The sequence below is a fragment of the Cervus elaphus genome, chromosome 19 (assembly GCF_910594005.1).
Source record: "Cervus elaphus chromosome 19, mCerEla1.1, whole genome shotgun sequence".
In the NCBI taxonomy this organism is placed as follows: Eukaryota; Metazoa; Chordata; class Mammalia; order Artiodactyla; family Cervidae; genus Cervus; species Cervus elaphus.
Window position 1 is genome coordinate 35,433,726 of NC_057833.1, and position 18,987 is coordinate 35,452,712.

The 18,987-nt window shown below is 44.8% G+C and overlaps 1 protein-coding gene across 6 annotated transcripts in view; it reads right to left on the reverse strand.

Moving 5' to 3' along the window:
- Window positions 1-1,432: 1,432 nt before the first annotated feature.
- Window positions 1,433-18,987, reverse strand: part of MCF2L2 (MCF.2 cell line derived transforming sequence-like 2) — a 269,485-nt gene continuing 251,930 nt past the window's right edge. For 2 of the 6 annotated variants that reach the window (XM_043874175.1, XM_043874173.1), the window contains 2 exons: window positions 5,803-5,847; window positions 2,810-4,897 (listed from right to left, as the gene is read on the reverse strand). In XM_043874175.1, the coding sequence (XP_043730110.1) occupies window positions 4,485-4,897; window positions 5,803-5,847 (458 nt within the window). In that variant the 3' untranslated portion in view covers window positions 2,810-4,484. Of the gene's footprint in view, window positions 2,446-2,809; window positions 4,898-5,802; window positions 5,848-18,987 lie in introns of those variants that run through there. The other 4 variants (XM_043874174.1, XM_043874177.1, XR_006335262.1 and 1 more) reach the window with 4 other exon arrangements.

An 18,987-nucleotide genomic window follows, 5' to 3' on the forward strand; every position in this document is an offset into this window, starting at 1 on the left:
ACTGAGCGACTGAACTGAACTGAACAGCATTCCCAATCCTAAGCAACCTGCTGAAATGACGCCCTCTAGTGGGCAACAGGGGACATGATGAATTGAGCAACTAGTATTCATAAAAGGAGGCTGGAGGATTTACCTGAAGGTTTTGGTTCCTTTACCTAAATAGAAAGATGACACAAATTTCATTCACAGAAGATTCAGCCTCTATTATTTTTCTGGTTTTTAAGAAGTCTAAAATTTTCAAAATTGCATTTCAGTTGCAGTAGCTGCAGTTTACCATCTTCCGAACACTTCCATAACTGGCCTCATCACATAGCAGCAGAGTCGTGTGTCACACAGTGTTGTGATCATCTATTTCCACATCTGACTCCCCCAACTGGACCCAGGAACCTCTCACTCATCTTCACAACTCCTTGGTCTTTCCTGATGCCAGCAGAGAAGTTAAAATCTTCATGATATCTGATTATCACTTTTTTCCCCCCATTGAAATTTCCAGTAACTGGATAGTACTTCCTTATATTAAATTCTTTCTGTTAAAATAACTAGTATAGTGTTTCTCTTGATTGGATCCTGACTCATGGATTAAATAATTCTAAAGAAATACTAAATAATTTTGTAAATAAAACTGAAACTAAAGTAATGAAAAATACAAAATAGAAAAAAACCTGAATGACAAAGACATGACTGAAAAGAAACGACTGAGAAAAAGTAACTCTGAAAATAACTCAAAAACTAAATATCTCAAAAGTTCTGAAAGTAAGAGATTCAAAATATAATGCTTAAGATGCAACAACTGAAAATAATTTAAAACCACATATTAATAACTAAAACCCTCCAAACAAATGAGTGTAAAAATAACCCAGACTAAAATAAATGAAAATAAATTACTGTGAATATAGGTAACTCTAAAACTAAATAACCAGGGGGAAAGCCCTAAAATAACTACAGGTATTTTATTCTGAAAATAAATAAAGCAATTAAAAAACTTCCAGTGAATGTTTACTAGTCAAATAAGTAGCTGTAAAAATAAACAATCCCCAAATAGCCAAGAATTAAGAATAGAATAAACATGAAAATAACTCAGATATTAACAATTGCAAAGATAGATAATTAAAAATAAATAATTCTAAAGGTAACTAATTTGGAAATACATAACTCAAAACAAAGTAACTATAAATGAGTAACTGAAAATAACTCAAAAACTAAGGAACTAAGTAAGATCAAATAGTTATAAACAGGTGGCTTTAAAGCTATGAGATTAAATAAAGAGAAAACTAAAAACAAAATGAATATTAACTAATAAAACTAAAAATAAATTACTGAAGATAAATGAAGCTAACTTAAAAACTAACAAATCTAAACGTAAATATCTGAAGTTAACTTGTAGCCAGTCCTCACTAAAAGGAAACAACCCTGGAACAAAGTAACCCAAGTATCACAGTTAACATTCTTGTGGGGATTTGGGGAGAAGAGCGCAGGGCTGCCCTGTGGAGTTTGAGCGGCTCGGATCAGAGGTTCTCAACCTAGCTCCCCACTCCCGCCCCAGCAGAAATTTGGCAATGTCTGAAGGCATTTTTTGATTGTCTTAATTTGGGTGAGTTGGGTGGGAGGTGTCCCTGGCATCTAGGGGATAGAGGCCAGAGATGCCCCTAAACATTCTACAGTGCCCAAGAGAGCCCCCATACCAGTTATCCCAAAGTCAAAAGTGCCAACATTCAGAAACCCTGGGCTCAGCTCTCCAGGACTGGATCCCTAACCTCCGTAGGCGCACGTGTGGAGCAGCTAGAGGTTCTCCGCGAAGTCCGCACTCTAGGCGCGTCTAGAGGGGCGCAAGGTTTTCCACGGACTCTGCGCCGTGTCCCTGCGCGGGCGCGTATCGGCATCTGCAGGTTCTCCAAGGGGTCTGGTCCGAGGCCCTGCGCTCGCGCGGCAGCGCGTAGAATAGCCCGAGGCTCCCCGCGCAGACGTGGACCGCTCCTCAGGCTCCGGGGAGATGGTCCAGTCGCCCCCTGGTAGGACAGCGGATCTGTGGGCTGTGAAATCCCTTTGCTGCTTCTGCTCCGCGCCCACAGAAGCGACTCCCCGGAATACAATCGGCCGGGGCGTCTCGGTGGTCTGGAACGAGTATCAGTTCTCCGCGGAGGGCGGCCTCAGGCTCCCTTCCTGGGCCCGCAATGCCTCTGCTCGGGGGAAACTGGCCTCCCCAGCAGGGACAAGCAAGCCGGTAGACATCCCAAGGCTCTCCTCAGTTTCGTTCATGGCCCTGAAATTCCAAGAAGAAAGTCAGAGGAGCAACTGCTAACAAACTGGCTTACTTTTCTTTCCGCTTTCCACTCACGTGTCCTCCTCTTGGCAGCCCTCTTTCTCTCCCCGGATGCTTTCTCCCTGCTGCTGACCAGACTTGGAGGTCTCGTCGTAACTGTCGTCCAACCGAAAAAGTCCCGAGAGCTGGAAGGGAAGGGACAGCGATGAAGTGTTGGGGAGGTGGGTCAGATGCACAAGGCGATTCCCGCTGGCAGGGTGGGGCCACCCCAACTCTCCCACGGGGTCACTCAGGTCCCACAGCAAGAGCCCTAACTCTGGCCCGAAACCAGCGCATCGCTAAGGAGCCGGTGATGCGGCACATGCTGGGCTGGGCATGGGGGGGGGGGGGGGTAGGGGGTGGGGAGTGGTGTGGGAGCCACCTTGCAGATCCAGTGACCTCAGCTTCCTTGACTAAGCCGGGTCCTTATGGGCGAGAATCGTGAAAGGAGGACGAAAGGAAAAGGGGAGAGAAAGAACGGGCAGTAGACGCTGATGAACAGGAGTGAGGGAGAATACGAAGGAAGTAAGAAGAAAATAAGTTACACTCAAGGCACTGTTCTCCTTTTCCAAATCTTCTGCACCTTCACAATTGACAGAGGTTTCCATGGAGATAAACTCCCTGCTTGAGCAACCTTAGGGAGGGAAAGGGAAGAATCTGGCCTGCTGTGGGGGAGGGTGTGGGAGGACATTCCCCCCCACCCCAACCCACTCCCCCATCCCGTCCCCTCCCCCCAAGCCCCCGCAGCCCAAGGGCAGGATGGAATGGGCAGCACAGGTCCCCAGAAACCCATTCTCCCCATCTCTCCCTCCTCTCCCAGGATAGGACTGCTTCCCCTGGACCAGGAGGAGGGGTACCTGTTCCAGCTCAAAATTCTGTAACTGTGACTGAGAAGAGGTGTCCACTTGGCACTCACAACTCCCTGTCCTCCAAGAAAACTCATTGTCTTTTTGTCTTGAGGACCCTCTTGCCACCGCTCCTTCCCGCCCTCCTGTCTTCCTGACCTCCTTCTCTCCGCTGATAACTGCTTGTTTCCCATCTCCTTGGCAGCCTCTGCGAAATGTCACTGCTCTCCCGGAGGGAAAATGAGAGGGACAGTAAGAACATCCTGCCTCTCTCTCCAGTGAGATTCATTTACCAGTTAGCAGCACCACTGCACCGGTCCTGCCAGGCCTGTTAAAGACACTGTGGGGAACAGCCACTCCCACCAAACACTGAGCCTGCTGTGTCTGCTGGGATGTCAGGCATTTACCAGAAGTGAAGCCTCACACAACTGTATGGACCTTAGCCCCATTTTACAGATGAGAAACTGAGACGAGAGAGATTAGTCACGAGGTTGAGTAAATTCCCTTGGCCTGTAAACACTGCATGAAAGTGAGTGAAAGTCACATCCAACTCTTTACCATCCCATGGAGTATACAGTCCATAGAATTCTCCAGGCCAGAATACTGAAGTGAGTAGCCTTTCCCTTCTCCAGGGGATCTTCCCAACCCAGGGATCGAACCCCGTCTCCTGCATTGCAACTTACCAATTGAGATATCAGGGAAGCGTTGTAAACACTGCAGCTGGAATCTACATATATATATTTTTTTTAATCACACAGCTTGGCTTGTGAAATCTTACGTCCCCAAACAGGGACTGAACCAAGGCCCTGGGCAGTGAGAGCTCAGAGTCCCAACAACTGGACTGCCAGGGATTTCCCTACACATTCCTACTCTTTACCCTATGCTCTAAAAGACATGATCCCTGTCCCCACAGTGCTGCCAAGTCAGCTTAGGTAGGTGAGCATCTGCAGAATGAGCCCACCCGACAGAGCCCCGGGTTGAGCATCAGTTGAGTTCCAGATCCCTCAGGAATCTGTGTACAGGAGAGAGATTTTAGTTCAGGTTAGAATTCAGGGGGAGGGCATTGGGGCAAGGCCCATGGAGGAGGGCCTTCTGGGCAGAGGACTGGCAGAGGAGAGGGAGTGGAAGGAGCCTGCAGTTGGAGTGGGGTGGGGTGGGGCACAGTATCTCTGGGAGCAAGCAGCCAGCAAGTGGGAGCTCCCAACCTACTGTCTGGAGGCCCCCCTAACTGTGTTCTGGGGCCTGGGGTCATCCCCAGAGGAGGGCAGTGGGGGCTGTGCAAGCAACATGGGGAGCAGCAGGGCAGCCTCCAGAAACCCGATGCAAGGGCACAGCCTGGTTTAATTCTGGCTCCTGGGAGGCGGTGGGGAGAGCAGAGGAGAGCCTGGCCCTGGGAGGTGCCTCCCACTGCCCTCCTCCTGATGTGACTTCGGGTCATTCACAGGAATCCCCAGAGATGCTTCTTTAGAGTGATCATCCAGCCTGGGTGCCTTAGACCAGGGGCAGACAGTGAGGACAGAGGGATGGTGGTCTTGCTGGAAGGTTATTAGGGAGGAACAGAGCAGCCATGTTCTTGACCACCCCTCTGTGACCCAAAGAGCTGTGTCTCCAGAGGCCGAGGTGTGAGTGACCCAGACAATGCCAGGTGCCAGGGACCCCAGAATGACCCCAGAGGTACCTGCTGGGGATGGGGCTGGGCCCTGAAGCCTCATCAGCCATAGAACATGGGCAGCCAGCCTGGGGTGATGGCGGGCTGGAAGGAAATATGGGAACTAAAATCCCTGAGGACAAGTTCCAGCCATTCCTCAGGGTAAGCAACTCCTGGGGTGATATGATGACCTGGTGCTGGGCCCCTCTCTGCTGCCAGCCCTGCAGGATGGGTGCGGGCAGGGGGCTTCTGTCACCCACATTCTCCTCACAATACCCTTGGAGGGAGCATTTCTTCTGAGGCAAGCCGCATCTGCCCTGGGTGAGCCCTCACATGTCTTCTTCATGGGCCCTGGGCTCTGGCAGTAGGAGCCACACCCTATTCACCCAGCCCCCCTGTGGCTCCTGGAAGGAACCCAGAACTCTTAGAACCCAGAAGCCTTGGAGAACGTCCCTCAGTCAAAGCCCCTGGTTGTGCAGGGGAGGAAGGTGCAGCTCATGGGCAGTCTTTTACTGTATCTTTGTCTTCTCCATATTTAATCCCTTTCTCCTGGATTCACTGGCCATGGACTCTGTGGTACTAAGAGTCTTGGGTACTAAGTCTTAGTACTCAAGTGGCAACACTGTGGGGACCCCAGAATCAGTCTGGCATGTTCCAGGCACCTCAGTGAATGAATGAGAGGCCCATTGCCTGGGGTAGGAGCAGGGGCTTTGGAGGCAGTCAGACCTCCAAAGTTTTGACTGTGCAGTTTTGACTTTGCCCCTCATTCACTAGCTGTGTGATCTGGTAAGCCACTTAAACTCTCTGAGCATCAGTTTCTAAAATAATATTTCTAAAATAATAATATTTATTTTGCAGTGTTGATATAAGAATTAGCAAAAATGTTTATAAAGCACTGTGGAATTTAATAAATAACACTTGTTACGATTACTGTTAATAGTAATTACAATAATACTAAAGAGAACATCTCTGAACTGCTCTGGGCACTCCAGTGTGCTATTATTACTCACGTTTTGGGGATATTTGTCTGCCATTGTCTTCATCTTCATAAACATCTGAGAGAGGAAACATTATAAAGGTTATAAAAGGGCTTTACCAGGAAGCAGAGCACATGCACACACACACACACACACACACACACACACACACACACACACACACACACACATGAAAAACCAAACCGAACACACAGACCCTTGACAAATATTTAGTTTGAGTACAGCAAAATTTCAAGTGATAGTTGCATTCTTGGAAAATGAACAGAATGACCCTGGTACCAGCACAGGTCCAACAGTATGCTGGGAAGGTTTACCCTGAGTCTGGGACACTCCCAGTCCATGTACAGAATGAGCATAAAGAGTGTTGGTGGAGAAGGAGAAGACAAATAGAACAGGTGAGTCATGAAAATTCATGCTGATAAGGACGGGTGTATTTTCTTTTCCTTCAGTGAATGATCTCTATAGCACATGCCACATAAATCCTAAAATATCTACGGAGTTTAGTTTTAGCACCTAGTTTTTAAAATCCTGATCTTTTATTTTGCTTAAAAAATGAAATTTACTAACAAGTGAGCCCATTAGTGAGTTTAAACTGTCCTCTTCAGATACATGTATATGTATGGCTGAGTCCCTTCACTGTTTATCTGGAACTGTCACAATTGTTAATTGGCTATGCATGCATCCTAAGTCAGTTCAGTAATGTCCAACTCTTTGTGACCCTATGGACTATAGCCCTCCAGGCTCCCCTGTCCATGGGATGGATTCTCCAGGCAAGAATACTGGAGTGGGTTGTTACGCCCTCCTCCAGGGGGATCTTCCTGACCCAGGGATCAAACCCGCATCTCTTATGTCTCCTGCATTGGCAGGCAGATTCTTTACCACTAGCGCCACCTGGGAAGCCCATTAATTGCACCCCAATACAATATAAAAAGTTAAAAAAAAAGAACACATGTTTCTCATAAACTATAGACTTTGAAGATAAAATTAGGGCTTTCCCCTTGCTGTCCACTAAGTGGCATAAAGGGACAACTGTAGGTCCTGCTAGTTCAGGGGCGGCTCTTACTCCATGGACTCCAAAGGGGTAAACTATTTCTTTTTTTTTAAACTGGAGTTTCCTTTATTCCTCTATTCCTTTAAAATAACTATCTCTATCATATAAGTTAAAGTATATCATTTTCACTTGGGGGTTGGGGAGTAGAGAGCTGCCTTAAAGCAATACGTAAGCCCCTGAGCTTTCCTTCCCTTCCCTGAAGGAGCAAACATGGGTAACTAATTGCTATTCAGTATGCTAACAGCAACCTAGGCACCAGCCTAGGAACTTCATCTAATTCTCACAACAAGACCATACAGTATCACTTCCATTTTGTAAAAGAACTGATGAGAGTAATGTAAGCACAAATAAGTTAAATAATTCACACAAAGAGATGGAGCTGAAGTCTGTTAGTCCTCAGTGCTTGGACACCTAACTGTGTGCAGTTTTGATAATGTGCTCTTTCTCTGCCTTCTAGGAGTCAACCAGTGGGGTCATGTTCTGCCTAATTCATCCCAATAGCTCTCCAGAGCTCATGACAGGTGAGATCTCCAGGGTGCTTGCACCAATACTAGGTTGGATTAAGATCTTTTGCTTGGTGCCCCAGAGTATGAACTTGGACACCTACGATGTGATCTCTACTGAAGTGTCCATTTCCTTTGCATACCTGTCTCCGGCCAGGTTTTCATTCCAATCCCAAAGAAAGGCAATGCCAAAGAATGTTCAAACTACCGCAAAATTGCACTCATCTCACACACTAGCAAAGTAATGCTCCAAATTCTCCACGCAAGGCTTCAACAGTATGTGAATCAAGAACTTCCAGATGTTCAAGGTGGATTTAGAAAAGGCGGAGGAACCAGAGATCAAATTGTCAACATCTGTTGGATTATAGAAAAAGCAAGAGAATTCCAGAAAAACATCTACTTCTGCTTTATTGACTACACCAAAGTCTTTGTGTGAATCACAACAAACTGTGGAAAATTCTTAAAGAGATGGGAATACCAGACCACCTTACCTACATCTTGAGAAATCTGTATGCAGGTCAAGAAACAACAGTTAGAACTGGACATGGAACAATGAACTGGTTCCAAATTGGGAAAGGAGTATGTCAAGGTTGTATATTGTCACCTTGCTTATTTAATTTATATGCAGAGTACATCATGTGAAATGCCACACTGGAGGAAGCACAAGCTGGAATCAAGATTGCTGGGAGAAATATCAATAACTTCAGATATGCAAATGACACCAACCTTATGGCAGAAAGTGAAGAGGAACTGAAAGTCTGTTGATGAAAGTGAAAGAGGAGAGTGAAAAAGCTGGGTTAAACCTCAACATTTCAAAAAACTAAGATCATGGCATCCGGTCCCATCACTTCATGGCAAATAGATAAGGAAACAATGAAACAGTGACAGACTTTATTTTCTTGGGCTCCAAAATCACTGCAGATGGTGACTGCAGCCATGAAATTCAAAGACGCTTGCTCCTTGGAAGAAAAGCTATGAAAACCTAGACAGCATATTAAAAAGCAGAAACATTACTTTGCCAACAAAGGTCCATTGAGTCAAAGCTACGGTTTTTCCAGTAGTTATGTATGGAGTGATAGTTGGACTATAAAGAAAGCTGAGCATAAAAGAATTGATGCTTTTGAAATGTGGTGTTGGAGAAGACTCTTGAGAGTCCCTTGGACTGCAAGGAGATCCAAGCAGCCCATCCTAAAGGAGATCGGTCCTGGGTGTTCATTGGAAGGACTGGTGTTGAAGCTGAAACTCCAATACTTTGGCCACCTGATGCGAAGAATTGACTCATTTGAAAAGATCCCGATGCTGGGAAAGATTGAAGGTAGGAGGAGAAGGGGACAACAGAGGACGAGATGGTTGGATGGCATCACTGACTCAATGGACATGGGTTTGGGTGGACTCCAGGAGTTGGTGATGGACAGGGAAGCCTGGTGTGCTGCAGTCTATGGGGTCTCGGTCGGACACGACTGAGCGAATGAACTTAACTGAATTCTGGCCAAGAGGAAGGGAATCACTCAGAAGCATTCAGTTGCTTTCAGTTTTCACATATTCTCACAGTACTTTTCATTTATTTTTGTTTGTTTGTTTTTAGTGCATATTTTGTTGTGGACGTGAGTTTGAGCAAACTCCAGAAGACAGTGAAGGACAGGGAAGCCTGGCATGCTGCAGTCTATGGAGTTGCAAAGAGTTGGACATGACTGAGTGACTGAACAACAACGAATTTTGTTGTCAGAACTCCTGACAGTTTCTAGAGCAGCCTGATCCTGCTGCCTTAGACTTTCAGGGCTGCTAGAAGCTGGGGTCAAAGAAACTTCACAGTTGGGAGACTATCACCTAGCTTAGCAACCAGCTGCCCTCTGAGGTGTCTAGTTGGGTTTAGCTGAAGCCTTGCCCATTTAATCAGAGATTTAGTGAGAATTTTCCCATAAGAATAAAATATAAAGCCCACCAGACAAAGGAAACAGTTGTCACGCTCCAGGAAGTCCTTGATCCTGATCATTAAGAGGCGGTCAGCCTGCTACCTAACAGAGGCAGAGAGGAGCACATCTGGTGCTCCTGTCTTCCACCAGGACATGTCCTAGCACTTCCCTGCCTCACTGTCACTGTAAATGGGCAAGTAAAAGGACAAAAGCCAGACAAGAGTCTGGGATACCCACTGTGTATGCCACCAGCAAAGTGCCAGGTGAGAGGGAAAGGGATGTAGAAGGGATGTGGAGGGAGATAATGACTGAAGGGAACAACCCAAGGACAACTTCAGCAGCAGGCAGCAGACATAGATTTAACTAGAACTCTTACTAAGTCCACTGGTGGAAATGTCTCCCCTTGGGAATTAAGACCTTCAGACCCACTGAGGCTGAAGTAGAAGGAATGGGAGGACAAATTCCCCATGTGGGTCACTTTGGGTGTGACAATGAATAAGGTCACAACTCATTCAACCTCTTGGCTCCCATATCCATATATTCTGCCTCCTGGGGTCCTGGTGCCATAAAGTGGCTGTTGGTTTAAGGTGTATACTGCATCCTGAGGTTAGCACACCAACCCCTCAGTCTCATGTTCAAACTGCTGTTCACAGGTGCCTTCAAGAGGTTCTATCAGGTCAGCAGCATCTGAACATGTGGTAGGATCAGTGGGCTGGTCCTGTGGTCACACGCCCATGGCTGTTCCTCTCTTGCCAGAATGAGTCTCTCAATCAAAGCACTGTTCTATGCTGTGTTGCAAACTGACGCAGATAGAGTAGGACAGGCACAGGTGTCAACCCCACTCACGGTGAATCACTGTAGTCTCCAGCCTGGAGGGCCTGATGAAATCACCTGTTCTCCTCAAGAGCTCAGCATGGGTCTCTGTGCTGGCAGTCAACACTGGCAGCAGCTAGACTGGTCTTGATGATAGGGAGCCCATGCTGCTGGGACCATGCACAGCCTTCCATTCTGCTGCCAAGACTTCTCCATTCATGAGCCCATTGTGCAGGTACTGGGGTGCCAAGGAAGAAGCTGGCTGACACCTCCTGGCTAAGTCATCCAGTCAGCTTGGTTCTTTGGTAACTTCTCTGCAGTGGATGTTCTCTGGGGTTGTTAAAGCATGGCACAAAGATCCTCACATTTTGAGCTCATATCCATATGTCTGTGTGCCTCTTCCCCAGTCAGATCATGTAATTTGATGCTATTTATCATTCAAGAAGGGGTTGGGGAAGGGTGATGGGGATGTATCCTGAGGAGGGCAAGCACTGTCTTGCACTGTAAGTCCTCTACATATGAACCTTCAAGTTGAGAACTTTCAAAGATGTGAACATGCGTTCACATGTCCAGTCACATAAGTTAGTTCATGTCTTTGGCGTACATTGTTGCATGTGTATAGCCTCTGAAAGTAGATGTGCCTTTGGGGACTTCACTCTACAGTACTGTGTAGAGTACAGTAGGACAGTATCTTGATTTCAAGCCCAGGACGTCTGGAAGCAAGTGTAAAAGCAGGGGTCATGTAGCTGGTACTGCTAAGAAGTGTCAAGTGATAATGATGGAAACAAAAGTGAAAGTAATTGCAAGAGTAGAGAGACAAGAGAAAGAACTGAAGAACCAAAGAGTTTCACATTGCAGGAAATGGCAAGGGGATTTTCTTTATTTGAGGAGGCACTGTTAGATTTTAAGACACAGGATCCAAACCTAGAATGGTAACACGAAGATTGCAGCAGCCATTCAGAATGCAATCTAGTGTTACTGTGTCATCTACAATGAAGAAAAAAGAGCTACTACCCAGATATCACTGGATTGTTTTTTGAAGAGGGTAGATCGAATTTAATCCAGCAAGGAACCTGAACCTGTGCCATCAGTCAGGCATGAGTGAAATTACAGTTTGCCTTCCATCTCCTATTGCCGATGATCCTTCAGCTCGACCATCTCCCACCTCCTCTCCCTTTTCCAGTCAGTGACTCTTCTTCACAGTGACTCTTGTTGACTCAAAGCCAGCCCCTGTATGCCAACTGTTGTACTGTACTTTTCAAGGTACTAAGGTTTATTTTTTGTGTGTTTGTTTTTTATGTATTATTTGTGTATAAAGTATTATAAACCTATTACAATACAGTATTATATAGCTGATTGTGTTAGTTTGGTACCTAAGCTGACTTTGTTGCACTTATGAACCAGTTGGATATAACACACTCTTAGAATGGAACCTGTTCATATTAGGGGACTTACTCTATGCCTTATCTGAGACTTCTGCATAATCTTGCAGGGAGGAGAAGGGCTGATCCTCCATCAAGGGGGAATGGCACCCTTCTGCCAGTCCAGGGGAACAAGGGCATGTACCCAGATATTCTCCAGTTTTTCAGTTGCATATCTTCCTTATCAGGGCCCAACTTGCCTGCTTCATCTGTTGCCACTAGGGACCCCAAATAATCAGGTAGAAGACTTGCCTAGGCTGAGAATTCATCCTTCTCTCAAGTATGCCCTCTGCTGTAGGTGATGAGGGGCTGAACACTGGAAAGAGGGCCTTCTGATTCTCACACTGTGCTTTACGTTGGCAGTTACCCTGAGTCTGCCACTGTCTTCACTCTCTTCAATGCACCAGTGGTGCTTAGCAGTACCCTCCCGGTGCCACGTTCCTGAGAGTTAATACCTTTCCCAAACCTCTCGAATGCTAGGGACACTGCGCCTGCCGATGCATCCCTGTCGGCCTGTATCTGAGCCCAGTTCACCACCGGGGAAGGCCTTAGCAATTGAACAGCTACACAGGCCAGTGTCCAGGACTCCCAACATTCCACCTACTGCAGTGATGCCTCATTGCCATCTGGCCGGCAGTGACCCAACACCAGAGTCCCATCCTTTCTAGGACCTCTCCTGGTACTGTCTTAGGTCAGGTTTCCCAGAAGCAGATTGTTGAGGAGAAAGGGCGTTCAACTGAAATGTGTAAGGCAGTGAGGGCAGAAGATAGAGCAAGGAAGAAGCCAGGGCAGATGAGGGTCCAGCCAAGGTCTAGCATCAGCCTGGTCACCTAAGAAATGCTGGGGTATGGATGGCACCACAAGTGTCCCATCTAGAGGTAGAAGGGTTAGCTTTTGTGCCCTGAATCAGCCAGAAAAGCTGTCCCAGAGAGAGGCCTTAAGCACTCACGTACTTCTTGGATGGATGGCTCTGGTTAGTTGAAGATCGCAACTGACTAACAAAAAGGATCAGGATGAGGTCTCAACAGCCTCTAATACACTACTGTGTGTGGGTTTTATAAACTAAAAAAAAAAGTAGGTTTTATTTTTAGAGCAAGTGTAAGCTTATGGAAAAACCGAACAGGAAGTACAGAGTGTTTCCATATGACCCTTCACCATTCTCTGCCCACAGTTTCTCTTATTATTTACATCTTGCGTTAGTGCAGTATGTTCATTACAATAGATAAACAAGTGTTGATACACTATTACTAACTAAAGTCCATAGTTTACATTAGGATTTACTCTTTGTGTTCTACCTTTTGTGGGTTTTGACAGATCCGTAACGCCATGCAGCCACCATTATATCACATAGAACAGTTTCAGTACCCTAAAAATCTCCGGCATTCCACCTACTCATTTACCACCCCCTACACTGAACCCTTGGTAACTGCTGATCTTTTCATTGTCTCTCATTTTTTCTTTTCCTGAAGGTCATATAGTTGGAATCATACAGTATATAACTTTCTCAGAGTGGCTTCTTTCACTTAGCAATATGCATTTGTTTCCTCCATATCATTTTAAGGCTTGACAGCTCATTTCCTTTTGCTGCTGAATAATATCCAATTGTATGGGTGTACCATAGTTTGGTAAATATTTAGGTAAGTACCAAGGAGTATGATCACTGGACCACACGGTAAGATTATTTTAACTGTGTGAAAATCTGCCCAACTCTTTGTACTATTTTGTACTCTCATCAGCAACAAATGACAGTTCCTATTGCTCCACATCCTCACCATATTAGCGTCCTACACTAATTTTTACCATGTTACATGTTTACCGTGTAACTCTCAGTTTTTTGCTGCAACAGCCAATCGTTTGAAGAGCTAACAGGTTTTTGTGAAATTAGCTGGTGAAAAAGTCACCAAAGCTCATGTCAACCTAAGAGTTATTAACATTATATCTTTCTGCCTCCTGAAACCAGCCTGCTTTCCTGGCATTTAAGGTGTGTGCATGCATGTGTATGCACATGCATAAATATATACATAAATACATATGCATAAATATATATGGACACAGCCTACAACCAAGCCTAGACTGGAACACCCTTAACCTAATGTCAGCTGCTTACTTCATGTCTTTGGGTCTGATGACCTCAACTACCTGGAGAGAGACAGAAGGAAGAAAAGAAAGGCACCTGTACAATTTGCATCTTTATGCTTTGGATAAAGGAGGAGTTATAACTTTATTAACAGGTTCATATCTGCTCATTTGTAGATTGTACCAATGTTGACTTGTCTGTCCTCAAGCAAAGGATCTTTTGTTTTCTTCAAGAGATTCTTGAACATGAAACACCTCAAGAACAAAACATACTTTATGACTAGACAAAATTGATAAACTCAATTTTCTAACAGTACTTGATAAACTGGAGTCACCGGTTAAGTGGGCAGCCAAGATATGACTTCACCAGAGATAGTATTGGGGAATAAAGTCAATTATTTAGGAGATGAAAATCTGTTTTTATCTTTTCTTAAAAATGCTTTTTTCCCCATAAGTTAATACAAAGTCTCCACAGTAAAGAAAAACAAAAATTTCATACCGTCATGAAACACCTCAAGAACAAAACATACTTTATGACTAGACAAAATTGATAAACTCAATTTTCTAACAGTACTTGATAAACTGGAGTCACCGGTTAAGTGGGCAGCCAAGATATGACTTCACCAGAGATAGTATTGGGGAATAAAGTCAATTATTTAGGAGATGAAAATCTGTTTTTATCTTTTCTTAAAAATGCTTTTTTCCCCATAAGTTAATACAAAGTCTCCACAGTAAAGAAAAACAAAAATTTCATACCGTCTAGAGATTCTGCTACATGGAGGGACAGGCCTTATCATACAAAGAAAACTTAGGGATTTTATGCTATGAACTTTCATCAGCCATAATTTTTCTCAAGCCTTACTTTTTCTGGTCTGTACTAAGAAGAAAATATGTAATTTTTCATTTTTCAAATATAAAATTTTAGAACACACATATACACCCTAGTTGAGAAGGATTGCCTAATTAAATGCCATTGCCATTAATATTTGTTAACCAAAATGGAATATTCAATTTCTTAATTATGTGGCTATCTTCCTGTTAATTTGCCATTTCATGATTATTAGCATCCAAGGCTCTAGAAGTCTGAATAAGAACATAAACTAGTCAGCCTTGTTCTGGAGTAGGGGTGGGCTATGCATGTTTTGTTAATGGCTTTTTGTAATTTCAGTCAGGCAGTCAGTTTAGTCACTCAGTCGTGTCCGACTCTTTGTGACCCCATGAACCGCAGCACGCACGGCCTCCCTGTCCCTCACCAACTCCTGGAATCCACCCAAGCCCATCGAGTCAGTGATGCCATCCAACCATCTCATCCTCTGTCATCCCCTTCTCCTCCTGCCCTCAATCTTTCCCAGCATCAGGGTCTTTTCAAATGAGTCAGCTCTTTGCGTCAGGTGGCCAAAGTATTGGAGTTTCAGCTTCAGCATCAGTCCTTCCAATGAACACCCAGGACTCATCTCCTTTAGGATGGGCTGCTTGGATCTCCTTGCAGTCCAAGGGACTCTCAAGAGTCTTCTCCAACACCACAGTTCAAAAGCATCAATTCTTTTATGCTCAGCTTTCTTTATAGTCCAACTCTCACATCTATACATGACTACTGGAAAAACCATAGCCTTGACTCGATGGACCTTTGTTGGCAAAGTAATGCCTCTGCTTTTTAATATGCTGTCTAGGTTGGTCATAACTTTCCTTCCAAGGAGTAAGCGTCTTTTAATTTCATGGCTGCAGTCACCATTTGCAGTGATTTTGGAGTCCAGAAAAAGAAAGTCAGCCACTGTTTCCACTGTTTCCCCATCTATTTGCCATGAAGTGATGGGACTGGATGCCATGATCTTAGTTTTCTGAATGTTAAGCTTTAAGCCAACTTTTTCACTCTCCTCTTTCACTTTCATCAAGAGGCTCTTTAGTTCTTCTTCACTTTCTGCCATAAGGGTGGTGTCATCTGCATATCTGAGGTTATTGATATTTCTCCCAGCAATCTTGATTCCAGCTTGTGCTTCCTTCAGCCCAGGGTTTCTCATGATGTACTCTGCATTTAAGTTAAATAAGCAGGGTGACAATATATAGCCTTGACGTACACCTTTTCCTATTTGGAACCAGTATGTTGTTCCATGTCCAGTTCTAACTGTTGCTTCCTGACCTGCATACAGGTTTCTCAAGAGGCAGGTCAGGTGGTCTGGTATTTGTAATTTATAGGTGCTCAATAAATGTATTTTGACCTAAAACTCCTTTTAGAGGCCTTTTCCAAATAAAGTATATGCCTGAAGACGTCCCTCATGTCCCACCGATCTAATCACGTGATAATCTAAAACCAAAGTCTGAAATACTAAATTCCTAATACTTCGATTACAGGCAGTAGAAAAAGCATAAAGAAGGTATTTTGGGATTTTCTTTAAATAGTCAAGGAAAAAAATGACAACAAAAATAGCACATTCAAGCCTCATAGGAGAAGGCAATGGCACCCCACTCCAGTACTCTTGCCTGGAAAATCCCATGGATGGAGGAGCCTGGTGGGCTGCAGTCCATGGGGTCATGAAGAGTTGGACATGACTGCGTGACTTCACTTTCACTTTTCACTCTCATGCACTGGAGAAGGAAATGACAACCCACTCCAGTGTTCTGGCCTGGAGAATCCCAGGGACAGAGGAGCCTGGTAGGCTGCCATCTCTGGGGTCACACAGAGTCAGACACAACTGAAGCAACTTAGCAGCAGCAGCAGCAAGCCCCATAAACACACAATCTATCATGCCATTAAAATACAAAATATAAAAATGCCTCCACATTTCTTTTTGACCCCATGCCCAATTCTGCCTACCAGAAAACTGACTGATCAAGTGTTCCTAACCTTTTCAGGGAAAGCTTTGGGAGGAGGTGAAATCCAAAAACCCTGGATACAGCAAAAAATATAGTGCCCCCATTCAGTGTCTTCTTCCAAAGCAGTGGCATTCTGGCAATGCTCTTAGCCTACAACCATTTCCTTAAGAGGACAGCTCTTCCAATGAGGAAATTACTTCTCAATGTGAAATATTTGCCCTCATTTTCATTCTGGCCTAACTGGATCTATGCAAATGAATAGCAGGAAGTTAATTTTATACCTTTCTTCTTACTCACATGATTAAGGAAGGGCTGAGATTCAGGTACTATCTTCCTCAGCTTCTAAGCAGCTGGTGTCACCCCCATTGATTTCATGCTCCACTCTACTATTGGATCTTACCTTGAATCCTACATGTGCCGGGGACTGAGTCTTCCTTGCTACTGGTAGCTCTTTCTATATTTTCAATCCAGGGTACAAATTCCACTTCACTGCCTTTGCTTTAGAGAAATACACGTGAGCTCCCTACACTGGTTCTCTATGGGAGGAGTGGTATTGACTCACACCAGATTTTCCCCAGCTAAAGCTTTATGGACCTGCTTCCTATTCCTCCTCGACCTGTGGTCTAAGACTTGCCCCAGATCTCTGGATGACATTTAACAAAGGAATGTTAAAGGGATTCCACCTGCCCGATTACATAGTTAACACCTAACTGGCTGCAAATCTTGAAATGAGAGAGGTTCATGCTGTTCTTACAGAGTCGTTTGCTAGCCTGATGTGATTATTCAATCAGTTCTTTCATTTATTCACTAAACATTTACGGAGCATCTAATTGAGTGCCAGGTTCTTGTATAATATGAAGCCTGAGGGAAACTAAAACTAATAAGGCAACCTCTGTGCCCTAGAGAAAACCCATGGTCTAGTGGGGAGAAAAAGTTAAACACATCATAAAATTATAATACAGCACATTCAATACTGTGATAGGGGTACTCCTTAAGGGAGTGAGTAGAGAGAGGAGGGAAAGAGACTCGACTGTCCACCAGAGCCCTCACCCCTTCCCATCACTATCATCTCTCGTTATTTTAGGGGAGCCTCTACTAAACAGGGTGTACCTGAACTGGATCCCAGGCTACAGGTTTATTCAGCAAGTGTTTATTGGGTACTTCCTGAGTGCCTTGGAACAGAGAGAGGAAATAGAGATGGAGAGTTTCTAAGTGGGCAGAAATAGATGGCAGAACTGAACCCTGAAAGAAGTATGAGTGTATCCTCCTCCAGACAAGGAGGAATGCAGAGAGGAAGGACGATGATCAGGAGAGCCCCGAGTAGAAAGAGAGAAGCTGAATGAATAAACATCAGAGGGTACACTTGCCTAGTCAGCAAAGTAGGAGGCAGGGCAGCCAGGTGACAATAGGAGTAGAATTGGAGGTCATAGAAAAGTTACAGAAAACAGCCAGGGGCAAAAGCATTTACAGCAGGTTTCAAAATGGCAGGTATGACTCAACTGCAACTCAGCAACCTAGCATTGGGAAAGATGCCCGAGGCTGGCAGTGGGGCCAGGGAGCTAATATTTTTTAATTAGAAAAGTTAAATTAAATTGAAACTTAATTGGAAATCCCTTGTAATAAGCTAAGTGATGAACAAAATCAATGATAGCAATTATGTAGATGGGGGTGTGGCAGAGGATTAGATGGTTGGATGGCTTCACTGACTCAATGGATATGAGTTTGAGTAAACTCTGAGAGAGAATGAAGGACAGGGAAGCCTGGCATGCTGCAGTTTTGGGGTTGCAGAGTCAGACATGACTTTGCAACTCAGTTCAGTTCAGTTCAGTCACTCAGTCGTGTCCGACTCTTTGCGACCCCATGAACCGCAGCACGCCAGGCCTCCCTGTCCATCACCAACTCCCGGAGTCCACCCAAACCCATGTCCACTTCGCAACTGAACACACACAATTATTTAGAATCAATAGAAACTGTCTGCAACACTGGACACCTCTTAAAAAATGAGTACACACCTAGTGCTTGCTTCAAACTGTAGATTTCCTTGGTATGAAATTTAAAAAAAAACACCAGCACTCTCAAACATAGCTTCCCCGGTAGCTCAACTGGTAAAGAATTCACCTGCAAAGCAGGAGACACAGGTTCCATTCCTGGGTTGGGAAGATCCCTGGAGTAGGAAATGGCAACCCACTCCAATATTCTTGCCTGGAGCATTTCATGGACAGAGGAGCCTGGGGTCGCAGAGCTGGGTATGACTGAGCTACTAACACTTTCACTTTTTAACTCTCAAACATAAGCCAATTTGAATAGATTTTACACATTGATTTTATACACACGCAGACACATAGAATACTATAAAAATTTATTAAAGTGTGTAGGTCTTGGTATTTTCTTAGTCTTTTGGAAAACCTTTCTGCAATCCTGGCTTACTTGGGCCTGGCATCCCTCCCACTTCTCTGGCCATCCTGCCATTCCCTGTGTGCCTTGACTCTTGGTCCATCTAGGTTTCTACAGTGAGCTCCATTAGCACTGAATAAAGGGGTAAACAATGTGCACATTAAGTGCTCATTTTTTCCACCTGAGCCCAAATTAGCTGACTCGGTGAGGGAAAC